The sequence below is a fragment of the Dendronephthya gigantea genome, unplaced genomic scaffold, assembly GCF_004324835.1.
Source record: "Dendronephthya gigantea isolate DGI-Jeju-01 unplaced genomic scaffold, DenGig_1.0 000005F, whole genome shotgun sequence".
Classification (NCBI taxonomy): domain Eukaryota; kingdom Metazoa; phylum Cnidaria; class Anthozoa; order Malacalcyonacea; family Nephtheidae; genus Dendronephthya; species Dendronephthya gigantea.
Window position 1 is genome coordinate 3,642,481 of NW_021163015.1, and position 26,486 is coordinate 3,668,966.

General features: G+C 37.1%; 4 protein-coding genes across 6 annotated transcripts; 1 reads left to right on the plus strand and 3 right to left on the minus strand.

Moving 5' to 3' along the window:
- Positions 1-68: 68 nt before the first annotated feature.
- Positions 69-9,522, minus strand: LOC114515785 (attractin-like). Of its 2 annotated transcripts, none has more exons than XM_028535085.1 (28): positions 9,223-9,522; positions 7,986-8,075; positions 7,688-7,801; positions 7,452-7,589; positions 7,077-7,255; positions 6,911-6,973; positions 6,625-6,821; positions 6,301-6,538; positions 5,975-6,155; positions 5,576-5,727; positions 5,401-5,485; positions 5,222-5,286; positions 4,973-5,095; positions 4,710-4,798; positions 4,484-4,616; positions 4,192-4,356; positions 3,836-4,003; positions 3,637-3,711; positions 3,294-3,359; positions 3,046-3,136; positions 2,798-2,850; positions 2,507-2,586; positions 2,236-2,320; positions 1,951-2,099; positions 1,806-1,870; positions 1,573-1,651; positions 1,353-1,442; positions 69-1,221 (listed from the first exon to the last, which is right to left on the minus strand). In XM_028535085.1, exons 1-28 carry the CDS (start codon positions 9,426-9,428, stop codon positions 991-993), a joined length of 3,450 nt encoding a protein of 1,149 aa, XP_028390886.1. In that variant the 5' UTR covers positions 9,429-9,522; the 3' UTR covers positions 69-990. The 2 variants fall into 2 exon arrangements, with proteins under 2 accessions (XP_028390886.1, XP_028390885.1); XM_028535084.1 differs by having other exon boundaries at positions 4,484-4,628.
- Positions 9,523-9,526: 4 nt separating this feature from the next.
- On the minus strand, positions 9,527-12,561 carry LOC114515913 (mitochondria-eating protein-like). Its single transcript, XM_028535230.1, has 6 exons — positions 11,722-12,561; positions 11,238-11,604; positions 10,937-11,096; positions 10,641-10,857; positions 10,316-10,489; positions 9,527-10,082 (listed from the first exon to the last, which is right to left on the minus strand). The coding sequence occupies exons 1-6, from the start codon at positions 12,559-12,561 to the stop codon at positions 9,798-9,800; spliced, it is 2,043 nt and encodes a 680-aa protein (XP_028391031.1). The 3' UTR covers positions 9,527-9,797.
- A 1,567-nt stretch (positions 12,562-14,128) lies between these two features.
- LOC114515786 (heat shock 70 kDa protein 12A-like) lies at positions 14,129-19,110 on the plus strand. The gene is made up of 6 exons (XM_028535087.1): positions 14,129-14,678; positions 15,396-16,247; positions 16,624-16,845; positions 17,137-17,308; positions 17,721-17,849; positions 17,960-19,110. Exons 1-6 carry the CDS (start codon positions 14,328-14,330, stop codon positions 18,940-18,942), a joined length of 2,709 nt encoding a protein of 902 aa, XP_028390888.1. The 5' UTR covers positions 14,129-14,327; the 3' UTR covers positions 18,943-19,110.
- Positions 19,111-22,175: 3,065 nt separating this feature from the next.
- On the minus strand, positions 22,176-26,464 carry LOC114515988 (leucine-rich repeat-containing protein 27-like). 2 transcript variants are annotated; one of them, XM_028535321.1, is made up of 11 exons: positions 26,323-26,464; positions 26,102-26,232; positions 25,816-25,874; positions 25,647-25,732; positions 25,518-25,569; positions 25,286-25,351; positions 23,366-23,735; positions 23,011-23,102; positions 22,799-22,925; positions 22,600-22,723; positions 22,176-22,350 (listed from the first exon to the last, which is right to left on the minus strand). In XM_028535321.1, exons 1-11 carry the CDS (start codon positions 26,461-26,463, stop codon positions 22,237-22,239), a joined length of 1,362 nt encoding a protein of 453 aa, XP_028391122.1. In that variant the 5' UTR covers position 26,464; the 3' UTR covers positions 22,176-22,236. The 2 variants fall into 2 exon arrangements, with proteins under 2 accessions (XP_028391122.1, XP_028391121.1); XM_028535320.1 differs by lacking the exons at positions 22,176-22,350; positions 22,600-22,723; positions 22,799-22,925; positions 23,011-23,102; positions 23,366-23,735 and adding an exon at positions 23,955-24,914.
- Positions 26,465-26,486: the final 22 nt, after the last annotated feature.

Genomic DNA, 26,486 nt, shown 5'->3' on the forward strand with positions numbered 1-26,486 from the left:
TTTGTAGGGGAACTCAGGGGGGGTGCGTGAGAAAAGATATGCAACGCTCCGTAAAAAAAGACACAAGACACATTTCAAACGTTTCTAGTAATTTTTAAATATTAATATAAATAAGGATAAAATTTGCTTCTATGCACGCATACATAATACATCATTTAGTTCAGTCACACTTATCAATTCATTGGGCTTATCGCGACCTAATTACAGCCATTACCTATTATACTGTTATAAATTTGAATATAGAATTATATCAAAAATATGAAATAGTAATATGCGCTATTTATATGGAGTTCTAAGGGACATGCGCGGGAGTACAGGAACTGCAGTGCACGAGGAGGGAGGGGAGAGAGGGTGCCCTTTATTTAAGAAGCCCCACCGCAAAGAAGGTAGAACCCTGGATATGTACGTGAACCTCCTGAGGTATCTATCGTTCCCCTCTGGCAGTAATCCTGCACTCCTGGTGTCCCAACCTGGGCGAAAACGTGAACTATTGATTTGTGAAAATAACTCATCTGCCTCTTTTGAAACAGCACGCTTTAGATTTTCATGCTAGCTAAGAAAATTTACATCGATGAAAATAATTGGAAGGAGAATATACATTAGAGGCGTTTCTTCATTACTTACACTCGTGAATACCCCATGCAATGATTTAAAAAATAAAACATTAGGATGCTCTGTTGTAATGGATCCATTATGGAATGTGTGTTTGTCCTTATTGTTTGTTTTCTATCTTGTTTTTGCTTAGCGGAGAAAATCATGCAGATGAGAGTTTTAAGGTTATAAAGAGTAGCTTGAGTCGAGCTGTTGCCTGCAAGGGAAACGTCTCATGAATCTGGGCTAAAACCCTGCCGCAGTCTTGATGCACGAGTCTTCTAACCATAAATATATAGATTTGTTATGCCTTGCAGGCCCTTGATATGCAAAAGGACTAAACACAATTCAAGTGGATCTATTACAAAGAATGCATCATAAATTATTCCTCAAAATATTTTAACCCGGTGTAGAGCGAAAAGGGTTTCGTCTTCGTTTGATATTTTTCATATAGTTTACCATCTTAGAACTATGATGTTCACTATAATTGACCAACGTACTCCCCAAACAAAGAGACGCTCCTCCACTGGAGGTCTCCGTCTGCGCACAAACTGGTAAGCGGACTAACACCGTGACGACAGCGGCTTTGCTTCCTCGGCATATCTCTGACGTCAGTGGCGATGGTTTACTCTGGTAGAGAAATTTATCAAAAATGAGCAAATGTCGAGGAATGTTTCAAAAAAGTTTCAACGGCTGATCTCAGAGCTTGGTACAATCACTTCATAGGTCGAACTGCAAGTCATTCGAGTATTTAAACCAACCTTCATAGGGACATGACCTGGTTTATCGACACAGATGGGAACAGACGCAAACGGGCGATTGGTCATATAAACTAATTCAACATTTCGTCTCTACAAGAAACAGCAGAACACAGGGTTAGCCATTAAAGTTGTAGCTACTGTAGTTAAGGAGAGAAAACATAAAGCATAATAGCATAATAAGTTACTTCAAGCATGGAAATGCGTTTTCAAAATCACTCACCCTCGTCCTTCTGAATGTGTCAAGGAATACTTTCGCTTTCCAAAAAACGACAGCGAAAAACAACAAACCAATGAAGCACCTTAAAAAAATACGACATCAAAGACTGAGAGTTTATATGGAGAAAAAAGGGAAGTTTTTTAGAGAAGGGATATCATGTTTTACTATAGTTCAGTTATGAACTGAATCCACAACACTGCAACTTAAGACAGAATATATAAAGTCATAAAACTTACGCTAAAAATATTATGAAGAACTTCAAAAGATTGATTCCATTCTCGTTGGGCTGGTGAACTGATACCTGGGAATAAAATATTTGGTTCAGTCCATAAACGAATTATTGGGGTAATTTCTTGAATGAATTAGATCGTAAGTACTCACAGAAACTGATGAATATTGTGGAATATTGTAAACGTAGATTTTAAAATGGAAATTGTTGGAACCAAATGGATAGTTATCCTTTGAAAACTTCTCTTCATATTTTGATGTTAACTCTACGTTTGTTATATGAAAGACCTCTTCCAACACATCTGAAATTGAAAGATATTGAGTAAGACTTCACATGAGCCCGGTCACCGAGATTTAACGAAGCGCGTGTAGTGGACTTTTGAGATATTGAGTAAATAACACGGATCATTTAATGGTGAAAGAATTGATGAAACTCACCACTTCCAATGGAGACATTCAGCAAGGCAGGATGGAGCGGATCCCCCTTAACAATGCTCACACTCACAATTGTATTCTTATCATCCTAAAATAGAGAGAAGTTACAGTATGTTGCAATGTCAAAAAGGGTTCAGCAAGAATGTTCCCAGACACAAAATATGGATGAGTGTCAGGTCAGCATCGCTTGTAGCTAAGATCTGTATACTTAATAATTTCTCCTTCGATACTGAATAATGAGAATATCCTTGGTTACAAAGCAGTTGTTACAAACCTCTCTTGGCGAACAAATAAAATTGAATATTGTTTTTGAAGAGACATTGATCCTGTATAAGTAATCAGGCGTAAGACGATCTGTAAAAATATTTTGAAAATATCGAAATGAGCGGATATATTACAAGCGTTTCGAGAACGTTTCTGTCTTGTTAACCAACGCACGTAACGAGCTATTAAACAGCTCAGACAAAATATATCATAATTGCCGGAATAAAAATCTTTAGAATGTCATAAACAATTTTTTAAAAAGAAGAAAGACATTGTTGAACTAAAACATTGATGAACTCACAGTAACAATAACCGCCGTTGGTTGAATTTCCATCATATTGGCTTGATTGACACCTTAACAGAAACAATTTATTATAGTGGGAAGGTGATGGATAAATGGGGTGGTTAAAGAAGATGTAACATAACAATATAGCGAGGCACAGCTTATGGAAAGAAAATACCACTGTTCTCTGTGGTTAAAGTTGTGCATTGATCTTGATCCAACTCGTTGTGAAGAGCTCAGAGAGAACTTCTGATATAAATTCTTACTTTTCACAGTGATCTCCTGTTGCACCTTTCATGTTGCATGAACACTTTCCTTCTGAATCACAAGTATCTGCATGACCGTTGCATTGACAGGCTATAATAAAGATTGATACATTGATTGACTGAAACCGTAGTGATTATCCCTTCTAATTAGGATGTTCTAATGTTCTAATTACCAATTATGTTGTTCTTATGATGAGTACCAGTGTTCTTAATTTAGATGTTTTCTCTAACATCTGTAACAAACTTACGTTTGCATTTCTCGCCATTAAGTGATTTACCATAATACCCATAAGCACAAGTTTCACATTTCTCTCCTACAAATTTGAAGAAAGAGTGATGTAAAGACATCCTTTATGAAAGAATCGACTTTCTTAGGGCGTTTTCTTGGTCTCTAAACCTCAAACAAGGGTAAAAAGTATAACTGAGCTCATGCAAGATAAACGGCGATCTAGTGGTTGTTTGCATGCATTAGAGCTTTTTGAAAACTGAAAATAAATCCTTTTATCGTTGCACTATCATGGAACCATGAGAGAGGAGGATTACAAGACGACACACACCTACACACACATGCATGGTTTTGTATGATTTTACCTGTTGCATGATCACGACAGTTCAGACAGACACTGGAATTGACAGAACAATTGCTATGCCCATTACATTGACACACTGAAGTTAAATGCATGAAAATACGGATGGTTAAATAACGTTGGATTGAATTTCACTTCCCCAAAGATATACCCGTTCTCAAAGCTCAAATGATATAGGGAAACTACATGTGCCCACGACTTACATGGACAGTCAATAAAATGCCAGTAACCATAATTCGAGCCATCTCTAGGACCGCTTGCGCTTCCTTCAAGACAATCACCAGCTCCACTTCTCATCGGAGTTTCTCTCCAACCACAGCTGGGGAGTGTCAGACAATCACGACAAGTAACCATACTCTCACATGTTATAACTAAACGAGAGTTTGTTAGTTAGTCCATTGATGAACACCATATAAAACGAACTACTCATCAAAAGCCAGCATTGATGGAACATGTGAATAGATCCTTAACAGTGGCATGCAGATATCACCAGAAATACACCACCACTCAATCTACAAGATCTCAGAGAGCAAGTCATACAAGCTTAAAGACTACTAACCTTCATGATCGCTCTTACGAGTTGTCCATTCAAAACACTGTCCATAAGGATAATAAACAACGTACATATCATCATGAACACAGCGCTGAATATTCTCGCACCAAATACACGACCGAGACACACATGTTTGCGGTGATTTGAGATCAGTACATGTGCTGCTGCAATCTATGGGAAACCATGTGGAACAAATATTTTAGACCTTGCATGACTCGGTCAATTCTGGAGGTATAAAGGAGGCGGTAGAAAAGTCTATTGCTAACAGTTTCTCCTCGAGAAAACAAGGTTCCCTTACTGTGATTATTTCTGTCTTTTCGACATCCTTTGCTGTCGTTCCAGTAACATCCAGCAGTCTTACAACTGGCACAGTTGGAGAAGAATGGACAAATATCTTCAGAGATTATCGGACATTTCTTGCTCCCGTGTGCCTGTGAAGACACCTAACAATTCAGTCGTTAGTTTATTATTCGGGCAGATAATTTTATGGTCAATCTTATATAGCGTTGCGATTAAGCTTTTACCTGACAAGTCTCGTTAGTCCAGCCACATTTAGGATTGGAGCTACATTCATCACAAGATTTCGTCTCATTGCAAGGTGTTTGATACATGACTAAAACACAAGAAGAAATTATGTTTTTATCAGAAAATGTCTATAGCATCCGCCCCTTTTATTCATGTGCAAACTTCATGCGAGTGGCTGAAATCAGGTTCCTGAAAAGAGTATATAATGTTGGGGATATTTTATGAGAACATTCGGTGAGTTAGAACTCAGTGAAACTAATACCTGGACATTGTGGAGAAGACTTTAAACTTTCCTTGTTCACGCATTTCGTTTTGTTCCAATAGCATCCAGCAGAAAAATATTTTCCCATGCACTCTGATTTGTTTAATATTCGCTCACAATCACCTGTTAGAACAATCAAAATAGCAGCAGAGAAGTGACGGGGGTTCGTCTGTCTCTTGAGAATAAGCTTGCGGTGAATCGCAACTTTATCATCGACAGAAACATATTTCAAATATTTTAAAATCATACCGTGAGTGTAGGTTAATACGTCATTGAAAAGCGCACCATTGAAACCGCCAAAAATATACATTGTTCTACGCAAGAATGTGAGTATTGTAAGACAACAAGAAGGTTGTAATACCTCAAGGTGTAGTCTAGAAATGAGAATTTCCAATGACACTAATGGACAGTAAAATATGACCACTAACCTTTCTTTATCGACAGCTGTGTGTCCATAGCGTGCCATAGTTTGAACAACTTGTGGTAGATTTTCAGAGTACCACTTTTGACAAGCTAAAAGAGTTGTTATATATTTCTTAAATAATCTGTTTTTTTGGTATAGTAACAATACATTTTACAAAGATACAAAGAAAGATAACTCACTCAGATCATATACGTGAAGTTTTGTCGTGTGACATTTGGCTGGGTGGGTTTTATAATCAAGATAAGGGTTTCCACCAAAAACAACCATCATGCGATCAATTAGAACAGCTGAATGGAGAGTCTGACGATATTTACTTGCCGCTAATTCAGCCCTGGAGAAAAATTAATTCAAAATGTCGAAGATAGTTTTTTTTTCACTACTGTTAAAAAACTTTGATGGGTTTATCTAAAGACGTAAAGTTTATAGAACGAGGAAGACCAAGGAAGACGAGGAATAATTTTTTTTGCATTCCTAAAACATCTTGTTTAAGGCAGTTTATAAGAAATATGGAATATTTGTTGCACAGACAAGTCGTAACTTTCATCATTCAAAGTTCCCCAACAAGGTTCTGCATTTACCAAGTTCTAGAATGTGGAAAATAAACCATCAAGCTATCCGAAGCGACGAATGAATTCTTCTCCATGACAACACCACCATAAACATAGATTCGTCTGGAAAACGGATCGTAAACACTGGAGTGACCATGTCGTGGATTACCACGAGCTGATGTGTCTTGAATTATGTTCCATTTAGCGTTCACTAAAGAAAGTAAATTGATTTTAAGACTTTTTTACGTGCAGAATTCTATGCCATAAAAAAAGAAATCAAAGATGACTTTATGTTTCTCATTTCATAACTTGAATTAGCTCAAATATCACTGGCAAACGCTTCTGCGCAGTCTTACCAATATCATATTCCTGTATTCCAGGAAATAATCCAGTTTTAGTTAAACCAAAGATGACAATCATTTTATCCTCAACTAGTGTAGCAGTATGACCAGTAACAGCAATGGGATGGATTGATTGACTGGAATTTAACAGATCTGGATAACTCCATTGACTAGAGTTTGTATCAAATACTGCCAGCGTATTCAATATTCTTGCATCTTTAATCCGTTCACCACCAAATACAATGAGCTTTCCCTGGAAAATGTAAAAAAACTTATGTTCAGAAAGAAACTAATCTCAAATGTTTTGAAGCGTCTGTGAAGGAGAGAGCTGGAACTAACCTGATAAACAATCATTGAATGACCCCATATTAATTCATTCTCTTGTGTCAACCTTGACCAAGTCTTGTCCTTGAGATTGTATTTGTACAAGTCTTGGTGTTTACGTTTAGGGTCCGAGAACCTGTATCCATTATACACCCACATGTGATCCCCAATGATCCCAGCTGTGTGCGAGGATCTTGGAGGAATATCAACATCTGTACATAGAGGATGAGAATTTCCTTGTTATTTAAAAGATGATGAATGAAAAAACATGGTTTAAAATTGATATTGATATACAACTTGCCTGACTTTCTTATTTTTAGACTGGTCCAATAAGATGATGTGACAGATTGACTGCAATCATCACCTGTAACGAAATTACCCACAGAAACAAAAATTACCTTACATTTTCATTTTCACTTGGCTATAGGCATGAAACTGATGATAGAGATAATTAAAGATTTACCTACCTGTAAAACCGTCATTGCAAACACAGATTCCTAATGTGTTATTACAAACACCATTCGTACATGAAGTACTTGAACAATTTCTTCTCATATTACAGAGAGCACCAGTCCAGCCAGCATCACATGTACACAGACCTGCTGTGGTACAACTCCCATTGAGACAAGGACAATTTTCTATTATTCTGAAAGATATTAAAGAAATAAAAAATTTACCTTAATAATAATAAGTGGTACTTCACAGCTAAAATTGTCTAACATTAGATGGAACAAAATGCATACAACAAACATTCACAACTAGGTGCTTCAGAAATATAACAGGGTAAACATATGATTGATATGATGCCAGATGATTATAGACTATATTCAAAAATTTTATACCTATATGAAATATTGAATCCTTTTCTGGCGACTCCAAGGTCACTATAGAAATATATGAAGGCTTTTCCAGATTTTGCAATGATTTTTTGTGGTATCCGTCCAAGATGAGTCGAATTAACATCACTTGTCAAATGGCCACTGAAAAAGATTTAATGTTGACAGGTATCTAAAGCTGATATGTGATGCAACTTGTCTGGAAATAATCATTTCCCAGCTGATTTGCACAGCTTCCTTACTTTAAAGTGGCCAGGAGAGGTGAATATGTGGAGTCTCCATCAAAAATATATAAATAATCCCAATTACACTCGGTAAAAAATTCCTCGATTTGAAAATGGATGTTAGCATTCAATCTAAAATACAGAAACATTGAAGTAATATGTTAAACATATTTCAATAATATTAAATAAACATCTATCATGATTTTTTTTCGAGACTAATTGGGGGAGAATGATGCTTATCTTTCAAGGAAAATCATAATACAGCGATGCAATTTAAATTTTGTGTAAATATTGAAAAATCCTTCATGGTATTTACCTATTTCCAGCATCAATTAGCCACATAAATTTGGAATGAACAGAATAATCACCAATGCCTTCTGTTATGTACCCTGATTCACTAGTCAGTCTAAAATATTAAATGATAATTATGAATTAATTCCAAAAATATTCTTAAAAGCCATAATTAGTGCTTCAGTTTTGCCATAGGATACCTATACAAGATGAGTGTAAAAATAGTGCGTGGGTAAATTAATTTAGGTATATAGGAAAGTATTTCTTGATATATAACAGATAAAAGCCTTTTAAGTGCATAAGGAACTGTTGAACAAAGCCCTTTTTATAGAGATAATGACGAAGGAAATAATAATATGGAAATCAGGCCAAATTATAGACAAAAATCATCTAAGCTGTGAGTCACATACTATATTACATAACCAATGTCAGTATACCCACATAGGTTATCATAATATCTTTATTTCAAAAACTCCACCTCTCAATTTACATGTACTTTTAAACAGGTAATTCAGTCTTGTGACACTATGTCAAAAAATATTCTACAGTATTTCTCCTGACAATATATCAACACCGATGTTGCATTCATTCCCCTTGCTTTCAAAAAATAGTTGTACTAGTTTTATTACTATTTGTAAGAAGAACAAAACAGATTTGCAGCATTGGAGATATTTGCAACATGATTGATACAAATTATGTCAATGTCAGAGAAGACCTGCAGAAAATGATTCAAAATATAAACTTGACAGCAAAGTAACTCATCGTTGGATAGTCTTCAACAATAATATTTTAAACAAACACTCAGTCTTTATTTTTCCTTTTAAAAAATTAATTAAGCATTTCAGAAATGTTTAATAAAATCTTGAACAACTGTCAGCCAGAAATAAACTATAACATTCAAGTTTAAATATAAAAACAATAATTTTAAAGCGGTATTAGCCCAGGGTCCGAATATCATATTCTATGTATTGTATTAACAATATATACAATATAAAATATAACAAAATTGTGTTCTTTGAGATGTTTAATAAAACAAGTTTAGAAAGTTGAACGTTTCGACCACTTTGTAGTAGAATTATCTCAAGTAATAATACTCAAAATTGCAAATTTTGAACAGTTAAAAATGCAATTACTTTTAAAACTGTAGCTGATTTTGAGTGTTTGGCACTGTTTGCCGAGCAGTAGGCAAATATTAGGTCAAATTTAATAGACGAACTATGTCGCTCAAGCTTTTAAATTAGTAAAGAAACAGGGAGAAGTACCTTATCCGTCCAAATTCGCATTTTTTTCCCCAATATCCATTATTGCAAACGACTTTGCAACCGGTTTGTTGTGAACATTTGGCATTCGCTACGACCCGTTCACACTTACAATTAGCCGTGGACGAAGATAACGAGTCTATTTCAACCACAATAATGAAGATTGAAAGCAGTAAGCCATGGTTTTTCGGGAGGTTATAACACCACATCCCTCTGATTAAAGTTCTTTTATTCCACGATTAAATTTCATATTGTTGTGTTGTGTTTTGTGGTCAATATTACAGACACACACCATATTGTCAGTGAAATATCATTTTAATATGCAATATCGTTACCCTAATGACGTCATGTATTTTGCGCTGCGCAATGTATGCAGAATATGATGGCATGGACAGATTTGCGGCAAAAACTAACCAATGAACTCTACTATAAACGAAATTATCAAAATATTAATGTTGTGTTGAACAAGCTTTACAAGTCCGTTCGACACGGAAGAAAACGAGCTTCGCAAAATCTGCCCCTTGCTGCGACATAGCTATTCGTCACTCCTTGGCCTGCAGTGGAACGAGGGGCGAAAACTACGTTGTCACAATGCCTTTAAATAAGACTGCGTTTGTCTGGCTGTCTAATAACGCTGGCCAGACATGATATCTTATTGCGTTGCGATCTTTATCAGAGTTATGAGATTTGCTGTGGCTTGATGACGTAAAGCTTGTATCGTCGTAACTTAATATCAGCGGTTGAACACGAGTTGAAATAGTCCATGAGAATCGTACACAGGCCTCCGCGAAATGCCGTAATTGCTGACACAAAGAGAGCTCAGAGAACTCAAACATTGTTGATAATAGTCCATCCAATACTTCCTAAATAGAAAATCAGTACGTTCATTATGAACTGTCTGGATGACGTGATGAAACAGTACGAGTGACTATAACAAAACCTGCAACGATAATGCCTATAGTTCAAAACTATACTTCGGGCATTGAAATCAGAAAAGCCATGTTCAATTTTGGCATCAAAAAAGATGGTGGCGTAATTATCGTTCCAGGTTTTATTACAATTCACTGAACAGTATATCGTATTATGTTCAGCTTACATCAACAATATGTTTGAGATCAATTTCACTTGCAGATTTCCTAAACTGAAGTGTGATCTCGTTTTTTAAAGAAGCATACTCGTCTTCGTCTTTTTTCTCCTGTTTGATTCCAAGGAGAGCGTAAATCTTCATTTTTCTGCTCTCAAGTTCTTGTCCAACAAGATGGAAAGATACCTAATAAAATTCTCTTTTCAATGCCATTACATTCTCAGGTAAATCCTACAATCAATTGCCTGTATTGGTTGAAATCAAATGGGTCAAATTCACAAAATTGAGCTCGATTATCAATCACTGAAATCCTAATTGGTCGAGTTGAAAAACTTACCACCATAACTGCAAATGTTATTTGTGATTTGATCTCATCACTTCTCTCGAGACAATTCAAACTCCCAATGTCATCCAAATCGTCCATCGCCTCAAGTCGTGATTGAGAATACAAGTCATCATATTCCCTAATCAGTTGTTCCGTTCGTGGAAACTCTGCAGAAACGTTCTCAAATTTCTCGCTTTTCAACAAATGGTTCTTGGCTTGTGCTGTTAATCTGGAATATGATAACATGAAACGAATTACAGAAAATTCCCTATTGCTGCAAACCAGCCACACACACAGTTTTATGTTACTTTTCCAACAACTGTTCCTCGCGTTTCTTCAAGTTCTTTACCAAAGCTCGTGTTTCTGTCAGTTGTTTATCTTTCATTTCCAGTTTCTCTTTTAACTTCGACTCTTGAACTTCACTCTCGTTCTTGTGATGAACTCTTGGTAAAATTTCTGCTCGCTTTTCTAAAAACAAGATCAAAGACTGCATTCGCAGGAACCAATCAAGTAAATATATACAAACCACATGAATCGTGAATAATTTGAAGAAATAAATTTGGCAATTAAAGGTCATTCTTTGTTACCAGGGTTCTTATTCTTCTTTACCTGAGCCTGGCTCTTTGCAAGAATGTGTCCTTAGGGGCCGTCTCGCTTTCAAACGTCGGTAAAACGGTGAGGGCGTCGTAACGTCAATCTTCAGGCCATTATTAACCAGCCCAGTTTGTGTGTCCTCCGTGGTTGGCTTTTCTTCCTTTTTGAAAGTACATTTCTCGTCGTCCTCCGTTCTAGAAATACCATCGCGTTTTTGGCCAGATTCCTCAGTCTCAATTAAATTTGCTTCATTTAAAGACGCTACTGATGAAAGAAGTGTGTCGTATGAATTTATAAAATGGCTGAGAATTCTTTCCAGTTTGATATGAGCGAAACACGGACTTGATATTTGTGAAGAGAGCTCAGATATGGCATCTAGAAACTAAAACCAGAAAATATTATATAAATTTTAGAGCGAAACGTTCAGTTGGTTTTAGCAGTATGTTGGTAATCATACAAGAGATGATGACACAAACTGTCACAAAGAAAGGAAACATACTTTATTGTCATTCTCGACTAGTTCTTTTAAATTTTGAAGCAAGCGTGGCCCTTGTTCAATATCCTCCTTGCAAGGTTCAATAACATCCAGTACAGCCTGGTTAAACACCAGTCTCTTGCGTACTCGCTCCACACTTCCTCTGTGTGAGGTAACATCTGTGACCAATGACTTTGAGCGCGTGAGGTGACTGGAGTTGTATCGTGTTTTACTGGTTTTCCTTGGAGTATCGTGTCCCCCCTTGTACACCACTGTACATCCTTTACCCTCACTGTGCTTCCTCTTGCTTACTCTGATAAGAGACTCAAGATTATGAATAAAGAAATGATATTTTGTCAAACAAGTTTGAAGATTGCTTTTGATGTCATCCACGTCGAAACCGTAATCCGTTATCAACGTTTTGCAATTCTGATAATGTTCAAGCGCGGATTTTAACCTGGTACCATAACTTGTTAGTTCCTCAACAACGCTCCTGTCCATTGAGAATGTCACCTGCATTATGTGACCAATCAAATCTTCGCATTCCATGTTCCGTTCCAACCCACCAATCAAAGCATTTTCAACCTCAAATTGAATAAAGTTTCTCAAGAGAAAATCCACCTTAAACACATGGCGTATTATCAATCTTCCCTCGTCTTTGTCGGTCGCAAACAACATAAACTTTGCGTATAGCTTCTCTAAAAGTACCAAACTTGTCGGCAAATCCTGATTCAGAGATTTGAAAGGTAAAACTTGCAACGCATCTTGTAAATCATCGTAGTTTTGAATCACTGCAAGCTCTTCCAGGGCATCCTCGTAGTTCTTTTGTTTTAAAACTGCGATCAAAGTTGCCCACTTCGTCATGCTGTGGTCAAAACGTGAAACTGAATGAGAAAGATGTTGTGAACAAGCTGACTACAGAAGCAGTGTAGTCACATTGTGACCAAAATACTAAGCTATATATCTTCGATTTACCTGAATTAGAGAATATTCCTATCGTTACAAAATTATGTAAATATGGTTACACAAAAGCTTACGGATTTTCGGTTTTAAATTTCGGGATTTGTTTTCCCAAGGATTAAATGATCTCGTGGATATTCATCGAAAGCTATAATCAATTTTCACATCGTGTGTGTTTCCGAATTCACAATCTGCTTAATTTCAGTTCAAACTTTTCCTAACAAACAATTAGAGGTTTACATCGCTTGTCAGTGTTAACTAACGGATACTTTAAACAGTTAGAAAAATTCCCATTAATGGCTTTTCTTCCTTAAAACATGCATCCGCTACGTCGCTATGAAACTTTCCTGACTACATCGATACCCACCTTGATATTAATACGAGTAAATCATCACTAACATGACGAAGCACTCAATAATCAATCGAGTTTTTTTCGCGACCTGTTCCTTCCATCGTCTTCACTACAAAAACCCAACTGGTAGGACAACAAACGAGGCTTTGCACTACGTTTGTCTAGCTCAATGGTATTTATTAATTACACTGACGCCAGCGTTTACGCAAACATTAATTAAGGCGACTCGAAATGGGACCTAGGAGTCGCGGTCTTTAAAACTGAGGTCGGCTATTTTGCATGTGCACCGTGCACACATTCTTTGTATTCTTTTTTTTGGCTAATTGTTTTTGATTCGCACCTTGGCAACAAAAAACGGCAACATTTTTAACAATATAACCAGGGAGCAGCGTCTTCAAACAACTTAGCATCAAATGTGGTATAACAACTGTTATAACAACTCTCCTGACGAAGGCCCTCAAGGTCGAAACGTCGAGAAGTGTTTTGTCTATTTTAGGCAGTTGTTATACCACATTTGATGCTAAAGCATCCTTAACAGTTTGATCTATTAATAGTCATTTCTTATGCATGTCTTCAAGCCAAATTTTCCAACAGAGATGAAAGGCTTATTTTCCAACAGTATTTCCTGCCACCTCACCGTCGTCTTGGAAAGGTTAACCAATTCTGTCGTTGCTCGTAGTCTGAATTCCGTAACCATTAAAACAAACTTCAAATTTGATGCAAGGCTGGCAAGAGCAAAAGACTCTGGGTAATTGTTTAAAAACAGAAACTGATTCATTATTAAAATATCACGCAATACATCATAATATTCAGCACGTTAAATATGTATTATGACAAAGATCTTATTCAGAAATGCAAAAACTCATGCTGGGCGCTTGATGAGACTGCCAACTTTACAGAAAACTTTACTAAATCTAGTTGATTCCTAGCGCTTTGTCCCCAAACTACCATCTAATTAATGGATCTTTCTACAAAAATAAAATTCATTTAAAAATATCCATTTTTTTATAATTTTTAGAATGTTAAATGTATGGTTATAAATTATACTTTTGTTAATTGACAAATTTAGCCAGCAGGATACCAGTGTTTATTTGTGCACCTTAGCTGTGCTTAGCAAGATTAAATCCAGAGGTTCACACACTCGCGACATCTCAAGAAAGCGTAAAAGATCATCTATTATATCGTTGTTTGCTAAGCTAACAGCCAAGTCATTTCGCAAGGAGATTACGAGTGATTAACGATGACAATCGGCTGTCGTGATTGATAAACACTAAGATATTTTCCGCGTTGTTTTGTGTGTGTGAAAATTAAGTGAAATATGGAACCTGATAAAGGAGGGACCACATTAGCGACAAGCTACCCCTCTGACGGTGAAGAATTTGATGCTGAAGAAATATTATCAATTTCCTCGGACGAAGAAGGACTAAAAGATCAAAAAAGGTCGGACGAATCTTGGACAGGTATTGAAGACAGATTGACGTTGCCAAAAGATGAGATAGATGGTGATTCATCGCTGTACTCTGTCAGTGATTTAGAAGAAGATAACAATTCTGACATAAGCTTTGCTGATGTACCATCTTTGATCACCATGGAAGAAGAACACGATAGGAACTCAAACGTCTCCATTTCGCGGATAGTTTCACAAACCAGCCTTGAACATTCCAAGGGGGTAAGCTAAATTCCTTAATCACACTCCTAACAAAATATTCAAATAGTTTTCGGTTAGCTCGTTGGAAAATCTATCTTTCGTTCAAATAAAATAAACGAAATATGAAATTAAAACCAGCCATAGGACATTCTTCAGGCGATTACAGACTTTACAACCAATTGTCTGTAAATAGACTTAATATTGCTTCTTTAATTCTCCTGCTGAAATCTCAACTATATGTTGTTCAGAGAAATCTTGTAGCTTATAAACAGCGAATGGGTTTGATGCCAGATCAGAATTGGTCAGGTATTTAAGGGGTCATGCAGTTTAACTCTCTCTCTACTAAGTTGTTTCGTGTTTTAAATTAGTAAGCATTCTCGTAATCAATCATGCATGCGGCTGGTGACAGATAAATGATAATTGTCACAAGAGTTTCATAACCGGTCACGATTTCTATACGGCTATAACGACTCCAAACTCCATCAAAACGAATCATTTTATTCTGATTTAGGAAAATAAGACGTTGAGCTCATCTCAGAGAGGAAAAACGTTTCTCATATGTTAAATCAAATATTTTTATTTTGATATAAAATATTTTCAACAAATGTTATATAACTACCTCCTCAGATAAACGAAAAGTTATACAGTTGTTATACGACATTTGATGAGAAGGTATACGAAGTGGTTACAAGGGTTCTCTAGAACAATTCTGGAATATTTCGAATATTATGTTTTCAGATTTTGTCAGTCTCGAAACAAACGCATTCCAGTGAGAGTTTGAACGAAAATGAGGAGACGATTGAAGCTTGTCTTGTGGGAGAAATTTTGAATGAAGACAAGCCTGGAGATACCGAAACACAAGACACAGAAGACGATGATATCGTCCAGGAACCACAAATACCAACTATGGAGGCAACTTTGCAAGCAAGCTCTTCAAAATCAAGCATGGAAAACGAAGACAGTGCATCTCCTGCAGAGTATCCACTATCAGAGGCAGTCATTTGGAACAGTAATGATTCAGATAATGTAAATGAGAAACACTACACCTCCACAGACATTCATCAAACTGCTGTAAACACGGAATTCGTTGAGACAAAAACATTTTCGGATAGCAATGATTCTGTGCTAGATAACTCGACAGACGGCGAGGGATCCAGTCATAAAGAAGTTTTTATTGACTACACAACAAGTCTAAAACGTAAAGGTTCACAAAGCAGTAAAAGTTCAGAAACATCGTCTGTCGATCGTGACTCGATGCAAGGTTCCTACGATTCTGGTTTACCAACACGCGATGCGATAACATTATCAAAATACCTGGTCATAGCTGCGATTGATTTTGGCACGACATATAGCGGGTATGCCTTCGCCTTTACCCGTGACCCTGAGAGCATTCATATGATGCGGCGATGGGAAGGGGGGGACCCTGGAGTTAGCAACACGAAGACACCCACCACCCTGCTTCTGACACCTGATAAACATTTTCATTCCTTCGGCTTTGGCGCTAGAGATTTCTACCACGATCTGGAGCCGGCTGAAGCGAAGAAATACTTGTACTTCGAGAAATTTAAAATGAAATTGTATGATAACGAGGTATATATTTTATTTTCATTATCATATTTTATCTGGGTATTAGATAGGAATGAGCTAAACGGTTTTTGATTTAGGAAAATGAAAATAGATTGCTATTAGAATGAAACTGATGTACAAGAGCATGCAGAGATTAAAATCCCGGATGTCGATAACTCGAAGTTTCCGAAACCGCTTGTTCAAATGCATGGAATTTCCTGATTCGACGATTTCTTTTCATCTTGACAGGAAACTTGTCAGATTTGTTTTTTTATTTTCTAAATTAACCAAAAGAGGAGAACACACCGATATGCTTAAAGATTCATCTTAATTCTTAAATATAAGAACATTTCGTTCGTATTAAGAATAAATTTACGAGTATTACCACTTTTTTTTTCAGAGTCTAAGCGAGGAGACGGAAATTAAAGCAGCCAATGGTAAATCCATCAAAGCTATCGATGTCTTCAGCTTTTCACTGCGGTTTTTCAAAGACCACGTCCTGGAGGAATTGTCGGATCAAATGTCCACAAAGCTTGTTTCTAATGATATATGTTGGGTGATTACAGTCCCCGCAATATGGAAGGCTGGCGCTAAACAGTTCATGAGAAAAGCAGCTTACAATGTAATTGTATAAGTTGATCAAATGAGGGGCTGTTTACATGATCCCGCTTAGCCGAGATTCAACGAAGCGTAAGATGACTTTGAGGTATTGAAATGAATATATAAGATGATCCTGGCAGTCGTGTAGTCATTCCAATAATAACATGTGCTTGTTTGGTTTCATAAAGACTAATTTCAATACCTCAAAATCATCTCGTGCTTCGTTGAATCTCGGGTATTTAATCTACGAAGCAAGCAAACCCTTCAAGAGTTGGGGTGAAGAGACTAACACCGTTTTGATGAACTTGTTTAGGCTGGTCTGACAGAATACGACAATCCAGAACGAGTGATCATCGCGCTGGAACCAGAAGCTGCATCGATATTCTGCCGAAAGCTGCGTATGAGAGACTGTGTTCTAGACGAGGTGAAACGAAAGTCTGTGGTGGGGGCGATGATGGACTGGGAGATTGGAAGCGAGTTTGAAGGTACATCAGATTATGACTGCACAAGAAATGTGCGCGAAAAATTCGTCTGTGGCTTGTGAGAAAAAATTATTCTCAGTGGACAAAAATGAGCTCAGATGGGAATTGAGTCGACTATTATGACTCTGGGGCTGTTTACATAAGCCCGGTTACCCGAGATTCAACGAAGCGTGAGATGATTTTGAGGTATTGAAATGAGTAGATAACATGATCTTGGCAGTCGTATAATCACCACAACAATAGCATGTGCTTGTTTGGTGTCATAAAGACTTATTTCAATACCTCAAAGGCCTCTCGTGCTTCGTTGAATCTCGGGTAACCGGGCTCATGTAAACAGCCCCTCTGAATGTTAGAATGAATGTTGATCAATTTCGTTTCATGATATTTTATCGCAGAAATCTTGTTTTTCTCACAGGAAAGACAAAATACGTGGTTGTTGATTGTGGAGGAGGAACGGTTGATCTGACAGTTCATGAGCTCGATAATGATTCTGGAGTGTTGAGAGAACTCCACAAAGGAACTGGAGGACCTTGTGGTGCTACTGGTAAGATATTCTTGTAAAGATTTCACTACTAAGGTGTTGCATGAGGTAGTTTGCAAAGAAAGACCGTTTAAACGTCGTGGTTTATGAAATACATAATGATCTTATTACAGGCGTTGATGATCAATTTGAGACCCTACTCAAGAAAATATTCGGCAAAGATTTCATCGAGCAATTCAAATTAAAACGTCCGTCAGGCTGGGTTGATCTTATGATTGCGTTTGAGGCGAAGAAACGAAACAGCAGTCCAAGTAAGAACAACTGGATGAATCTAGGAATGCCTTTCTCTTTCATCGATTATTATAAAAAAAATCACAAAACATCGAGTATTGAATCAGCTGTGAAGAAATATAGCAATCCTAACGTGAAGTGGTCGAGTCAAGGTATGCTACGGTTAGCTCCTGAGATCATGTATGAACTATTCAATCCAGTTCTACAAGACATTGTAAGACATGTTCGGGATTTATTGAACAGCCCGAACGTGAACGACGTGAAGTTTCTGTTTCTTGTTGGTGGTTTTGCGGAGTCGCCGCTTCTCCAACACGCAATACGCGACGCATTCTCCTCCCAGGTGCGAGTTATCATACCAAATGATGTCGGATTAACCATCCTGAAAGGTGCGGTCTTGTTTGGCCTCGATCCAACTGTGATTAGAGTCCGACGCTCTGTGTTGACGTATGGGGTCGGCGTCCTTAACAAATTCATCCCGGGGAAACATCCCCGGGAGAAAATCGTGCGTAGAAACGGGATAATGTGGTGCACAGATGTCTTTGATAAGTTCGTGATAGCGGATCAGGCTATCACCCTCGGAGATAAGGTCACACGGAGTTATGCCCCTGCTAAGAAAGGTCTGAACTACACAACGCTCAATCTTTACTGCACGGAAGACAAGGAGGTGATGTTTATAACGGACGACAATGTGCGCAAGTGCGGTCAACTGAGAATTGAGTTGCCTGAGGTAGAAACCGTTGACCAGGATAAACCACGTGAACTGCAGGCGACAATGACATTTTGGGATACAGAAATTAAGGTCAGCGGTATGGACGTACGTACTGGAAAAGAAGCGCGCGCACGAATTGATTTTCTAACCAGCTAATGTAATGGAATACTAACTAGGATGAGCCTTTCACTGCCATGGGCAAAATGGGCTTAATGTTCAAATATATACTACAGCAAACATTATATTTCCATGTTCGCATAATATATACATTACTACAGACATAGTATAGGGAATGTATGAATTAAATCTCTTTATAATTTTGTCTTTAGTATGTATATGTAATATTCTACAGTTTTAATGTGCACTTTTCTTTACAATATTAACAACTGATTGTCTGCAAGCTTTAACAGGTTGATTGTTTTTCTTCTTGTGAGCCAATTTGCAAATGAGAAGCTTGAATGAAATATTTACTAACATTATCTTTCCATTGAGATTGTAAACGTTGCAGTGTTGGCATGCATTCAGAAATGTTGAATTGGAACTTGTTTTCATTTGTGCAGAGAATAACAATGTTTATTTATAAATATATTGTATCATTTAAATAGTCCTTTAATATGTGCATGCACGCAGCCTCCATGATGAGCAATCTGTTAGCTGATGTGATGATTGTGTCTCGTTTTACTAGAGAGCTGTCTGCACACACAGATTGTATATACCTCAATTAAAATCAGGGATGTCATCGTAAGAAAATCCTCGGTAGCCTTTCCACGCATAGTATGCAATCCTGACATGATAGAAACCAGGGATGAACATCAGAGAGCCAAGAATTAGCATGGGATAAGTTCTGTCAGCATACTAGAAAAAATTAAAAATATTAGAAATATACAATGTTTCAAATATTTTACAATTTACATCAGACAAGCAAATGAGAGGAATTTGATAGAGAACTACAAATAAATGAATTATAGATTGAAGAGTTGAAGAATTGACTGTTGGAGGTTAAGGAATGGGTTGTATTATTAGGGGCCACAGAGAGGTTGATGGAGAAGAATATAGAAAGGTTATAAGGGAGGAGTGTTCGAAGGGAAGGGAAATAGGTTTCATTTGAAAACACAAGAAGCATGTAAATACCTTGACATCAAAATAACCACTGAAGAGCAAGGAGCCAACAACTAGCAAAATAGTTCCCACAAAAAAAAGACCACTAGCCAAACAGATAGCTTTTACAGGTACTTTTGGTGGTGGCTTTCTGAACTAGAATTGATAGAAACAGTTCTAAATCAGGGTCCATTTCATGCTCCAAGGTGTGACGTTGATGGAATGCACTCTGGATGAAGACTTCGAGCTCAATTAGCAGGATAAAACAGTGTTTCTTACTTAAAAGCTACGAGTTTATACCTGAGCATCCACATAACCATCAGTGTCGTTCACACGATGATATTTTACCCTCGGATTTGTAGGCATTGCACTGGAATAAACAAATGATTGAAATGAATGACTGGTAAAAAATGAATTATCAATTATGAATTATCCAGTAAGAGACTAAGAGTGATTTGTGCGCAGCGCAGTAGTTATTCAATATAATACAGAATATGCGAAAGTTTTATTTAAAAAAATATAGTATACTTCCAAAAATACGATTACACTTACCATAAGTTTCTTTAAAAAACTAGTTCCAGTCGTAAAAACAAATAAAATGAATAAAATATTTGATTTTAAAAATTGAAACTTTCATTTTAAATTTTGAATAACATGCGCCCACACTACCTTTAATCAACATACTTCATGATACACAAAATTTACAAAACATTTTAGATTTATATTGAGTTTCCTTTCGAGAAAATGACTATTTGGACGTTAAAAACCAACAAGGATTGTTTCAAAACAATAAGATTTCTAATAGAATATAAAAACACTAAAATTTCTCGCTAAAAACACTTAAAAACGTTTAGGCGTTTAAATCTTGACATTTCCAAGCGTGCCCTATTAGTCGTTTTCTATCAATATACTTTTTACGAACCACCTCCCGAGACCAGAAAAAGCTTAAATACGTTAAATTTATCTTCGCTCTAAGGGCTCGCCACGTATCTGATCGTCTATGACGCGCTAGGATTGGGGCACAAAGTATACGGTTAGGTGCACAAACATGGTCTGGGGAAAAATGGCAAATGGTCGGACGACCATTTCTCGCTAAAAACACTTAAAAAACGTTTAGGCGTTTAAATCTTTACATTTCCAAGCGTGTGCATTATTTGTCGTTTTCTATGCATATACTTGTTAGGGACCGCCCCCCGAGACCAGGAAAAGCTTAAATACGTTAAATTTATCTTCGCTCTCAAGGCTTGCCACTGTAGCTGATTCGTCTATGACGCGCTAGGCGTGTGGCATACAGCCCACTCTGTTTCTCACTGAGACGTAACGGTTAGGTGCACATACATCATGGTCTGGGGGCCGTAGTGCATCTCCCCCTTAGACGGCCGTTAAGATGTGAGTTATGGGGGGGAGTTCTTCCTATAGCAACTGTCCTTGCACCTTTCGTAGTTGTAACTATGCTGTATATTGCAGCCGGTTGTATAACCAGGTTAGATTGTGGCATAGGCTGGATGATCTCTTTTGGGTGTTTTTAGGTTCTTTCAAATTTTTTTTTTCAAATTTTTCTTTTACATACAAAAAAATACTGTTAATAAACAAACGGATATAATTCGAAGAAAAATTTATATCGACTAAAAACCACCTCAATTAACTCATGAATACTCTCCCCAGTCTCTGCATGGCTGAGTCTCTGAATTAAACGATACCAGAGATCATTCATAAACATTTATTATCAACATTTTCATCAACTTTACAGGAACAACAGTGGCGTAGCCAGAATGATAATTGGGGGGGCCAATATTCATATATTCGTGATACGCAGGTTTAATTTCTTTTCAAATCAATTGTCTTTACAGACTGTTAACATGAATATATGAATATGGGCCCCCCCAATTATCGATGCTGGCTACGCCACTGAGGAACAAAGACATTCAGACAGTCAACTCTGCATTCTCGTTAGTGCCTTCAGACCGAGAACTATCAAAAAGGATACTAAAGAATGGAAGTTTTGTGTAGAATGTGAATGTCATAAGATGACAGAAGTTGTATCAAATAGATCCGTTTTTGACTGTACCAAATATCGTTGATTTTACTTTTGAGGGCATTTTAACTCAGTTATATAGATTTTCTCTTTCGAGCCGTGATGAAATTTCATCAGTTTGCTTGTGTGAACTTGTGGAGATGAAATTTTCATTGGATTTCCCGGATGAACTCTTAAACAACCGGGCAAACTCGTGAACGTTTCATGATTCGTAAACATACATTTGTTAAAAACATGATTGATAATTTTATTGAACTGCAGTAGAACAACTCTCTGTACATTACATATATTAAATACTATATTCCAGTGTTCAAATATTACCTATGGTTTTTATAATATCTAGAATTCAGCACAAAATCATCGCCAGTAAATGCCCGTAGACGATACTCCATCTCCCTCTTTTCATTCAGTTCCTCGTGCAACTTGTGAGCCTGAAAAACAAAACAGCAAGTCTTAGATTTTAATTTTACGTAAGTACATGGTTTCGGGGAGGAGGGTGATGGATACCCTGGCCCCAGGCTCAAGACAGGCCCCACAGACACCGACGACAAAGAAGGGAAGAAGACTACTCCCCACTGAAATTGATCTTTGCCCCAGGCTGCCTTGCCCGGCGTATCTATCAAAGATAAACTTTGAAACGAAGGCGTTTAAAGCTTTATTTCAACAAGGTCTTTACTTACTAATTCCAAATTGTTTTTTGTTTCTTCGACCTCTTCTGAGATGGGCTGAGATGGCCTTCGTTGCTCGTGTATCTTTTCAATGTGATTCCTTATTCGTGTTTCCAGTTCACGATCTTTGAGAACTCTGCGAAATAGGAAAACCGTTTTAAAACATCATGTCAGAAATATTTAAAATATTTCATTTCGTATCTGAACTCACTTTTTCGTAATTTCCTTGTCGTTAAGTTCCAACAATTCCTGCAACTTTTTGTTATATTCGTGAACTTTTCTTTGAGTTCCGTTTGTTTTCTCCGTATCTTCAGTGGCAAAAGGCGAAGGTACTTTGACTGAAAAATATTCGAAAATAAAGACGTTGCATCTTATAAACATGGCAAAAATTGACAGAAGAGCGTGATCTTCAAAGATGAACACCTTTTGTAACGCCTTTTCTCAAGGCTTGATATTGCTTTTTTTGTTGTAAGCTTCTCGTTGTATTTCTCCAGTCGTCTAACGCCAGTTTGTTTCTTGAAATAAAAATAAGATTATTGATATCTTGACAACACGATTGAAGCAAGATTTTGAAACAAAATACTCGGGATATGATAGTACACAATGTGTCCTATGACAGAGTAGTTCCAGCATAATTATAAAGAGTTTTTTGTGTGAAAATGACTCGAGATGAAAGTATAGTTAGGTTGGTTTATGAGTTAGGATACGAAAGCATAAATGTGTATTTTTATGTGTATGTTCACAGACCCAACTCTAAAAGTAAAATCATTCCACTTACTTTATTCGTTGTTGCAAAACAGATTCTTTCTGGTTTAAAGATGCAGTTCGTCTCAGTCTTCTTTCTCGTGACGCCTTTGCCTCTCTCAGGGTGGTCGCACTGGCTGGAGTCGTGACGGAATCTAATTTCTTTCTTTGGCGCCTTGTGTCGCTTAGAGTCTGATCTGAAACTTCGTCAACACTAGCTCTTCTACGAGGAACATAACGTCCTCGGCTTTCTTCGGAACCCGAGGAAGATACTCGTAACTTGTCGTATTCATATCGTAGCTGGTCGATTCTCTTCGGAGGTGGATGGAATGTCGATGGTGTGTTCAAAGGCTCGGGAAAGTCGTGTGTTGTGTATAAAGGTTGCAACGTGCCTTTCCTGTGATCTAGAGATATAATTTTGAAAGATATTTTAATGAATTGCACCATCTTAACTCTATCTACAATGATGCGTGTAGACTAGCATCATTATCAGCAGAGGGCTTGACTGGGAATGTCAAAGTGCATGTTCATACTCTGATAAAGTCCCATTTTTGGCCAAATTTTACAAAGAAAACATTTTAAGGTTTAAGAAAATATAATTATCTTTCTACAGTAATGAATGAACGTCCACCTTTCGTGAACACTTACAAAAATACAAATACAAAATTATATATCATTACATATATCACTGAAGCACACTTGTAATGCATTGTCCCTTAGTAACTACAGTTCTGTGAATATTTAGTTCTTGAATCAAGAGGAAGATCTTTCTATCATCTGTCGTATTCTTATAGCAGTACTGGGTGACAAACTTCCATTAGATTGCATTTGAAATTTACATAAAATATTCTCGATGGAAACTTTCCTAAGATAAGGACTGCTGCGGCTCATCATTGGTCGAAATGTTCCATCATATGTTCCAGTGTAGTAATGCACCAAAGTCTCGTTTCTTTCGTCAATTTCCCCAACAACTTTCCCAACACAAGGCTGACCTTTGATAAAATGTTCCTCGGGAACTCTTATGGCAACAAAATCTCCAAGAACAAGTGATATTAAAGCATTTTCACCGCTTGCATCCACTGTGTCAGTTGTATTAGAATTTTCATCTTGACGCTCGTCATCATCAATACGTCCAGCAATGTTATCAGGCTCGTATTTTGATAATGGTGGCAAATGTTCACTCTTCATTCTCCTCTTCTTGATTTTCTTTGATGATTTTTTTGTCTTCGTTTTATTTGAGCAATCCGCTGGTCTCTCATCTCGACTGCCTGCCTCCTCAGGTTCTTTCGCTTCTTCAGTTCGTTTCTCACGTCGTTTCCATGGTAACGGTATACGCGTATCACTAAATGACGTCATAATTGTCTCCCAGGTCGAGCGCCGCGCTGGCTCAAATTGTTTCACCGTTTTTCCTTTGACGATCTCGCGTTCGGAATTACTTCGTCGTACAGTCGTGGCATTTCGCACAATTGGTGGCAGTTTGAATGATGATATTTTTCTTGGGTTGTCGTCAAGACTACAAGGCTGGTCAGAGCCCGGAGGAGATTCGCCCGCGCGCGGGAGCTCTGTACCCGGGAATTCCTCATCTGCAGACGAGAATGGAACGAAGGAATTAAAATGATGATTATAGTTTGATGAAAGATCCGGCATATGTTTTAAAACCACTGATTTCACAATACAAGCCAGTGAAATTGATGCGCATTTTAACTTTTCCTTTGGTAAAATAAATGTTCAATAATTGTTATACATCAAACGGTGATTTTATGATAATATAAAATTTTGTTCAAATATACTTCGTTCCACTCTCGTCTTAAGCCATGATAATGCGCACAATTTAAGAAAATTATCATTGATTTTCATGCAACAAACTTGTGTTTTTTTTTCATATTAGAAACTACAGAATTGTTGAGATTATCAGTTAAGAATTCCTTTAAAATCATTTCTGAGTGTTGCTTACTTGAAGTATTGTCTGTGTCATCTGATTCCTCATCACTTTGAGCCCCTGGAAGTGGATTTACTTCATCTAAAATGGAAAATCATCATTCATAGCAACCCCACACACAGACACTCTCTATAACCCCTTCCGTGACTACAGTGTGTAAAGTGGAAAATGACAGGCAATGCTCTACCAGTTGAGTGGTGGATTCAGGTTTGCAAAGTTATCATTCGCTTTCTTTCAATATTCTTACCTTTAGTCCAAGCAGAGTTGTCACACATTTCTCTCAAATACTTCAAGATTTCCTAGAAACATGTAAACATTATTTAGCACACAATTAGCAGTGATATGGTATTGGAAATTAGGGAATGTTATGGTTCACCTTTGTTCCTTTCTGAATAATTTCAGATGGAGGAAATTCCAGTGGATTACCAGATAAACTGAGCCCACATATTGACCTTGTCATTCCTGAAAAATATGTAACATAACAATTCTCCATAGTTTATCCCACGACAACATATTTTATCCTACTACAAATGTAGTTAAATTACCTAATTCACAAGGCAAATGAGTCAGTGAATTCCCTTCCAACAACAAACTGCGTAATGTCCTGAAAGATAATGAGAGAGTATATTTCATCACATTGCAATGATCCAGGTAATCGAAAATGGTGGGAATTTATTGGACTAGTTTTCAAATGTAAATCTATTTCCTCGTTGAAACAACTTAATAACCCTTGAAATATACTTTATTTCAGTTCTAAATTTATGTTAGAGCCATAATCGCAAAATTTTGACAAGGAATAACAAAATATATAGAGTTAGGACTTAGGAATACCTGTGTTTTCCCACCGAAACGGGAAGAGAACTTAATCGATTATTCCTCAAATCCAGCCATTTTAAATTTGTCAGCTTCAAGAAGAATTCGTCAGGTAGCTCGGTTATATAGTTAGATTGAAGATGAAGAGACTAGGCAATAAATTAAACTGGTTATGTTTTGAAATTTGAATGATAAAATACAAGCACAAACATTTACCATAGTCTACGGGATAAACCTACCTCTAAATGTTTTAAATTTAGTATCTCGTTTGGAATTTTATAAATACATTTAGATCCGAGATCTAAAGTCTCGCTTCGCAACGCAGAGGCGCTGTTTATCATGCGAATAACAAGATCTTCTTCTTCACTTTCTACCGCCATCTTGGGAAACATTTGTTGTCATA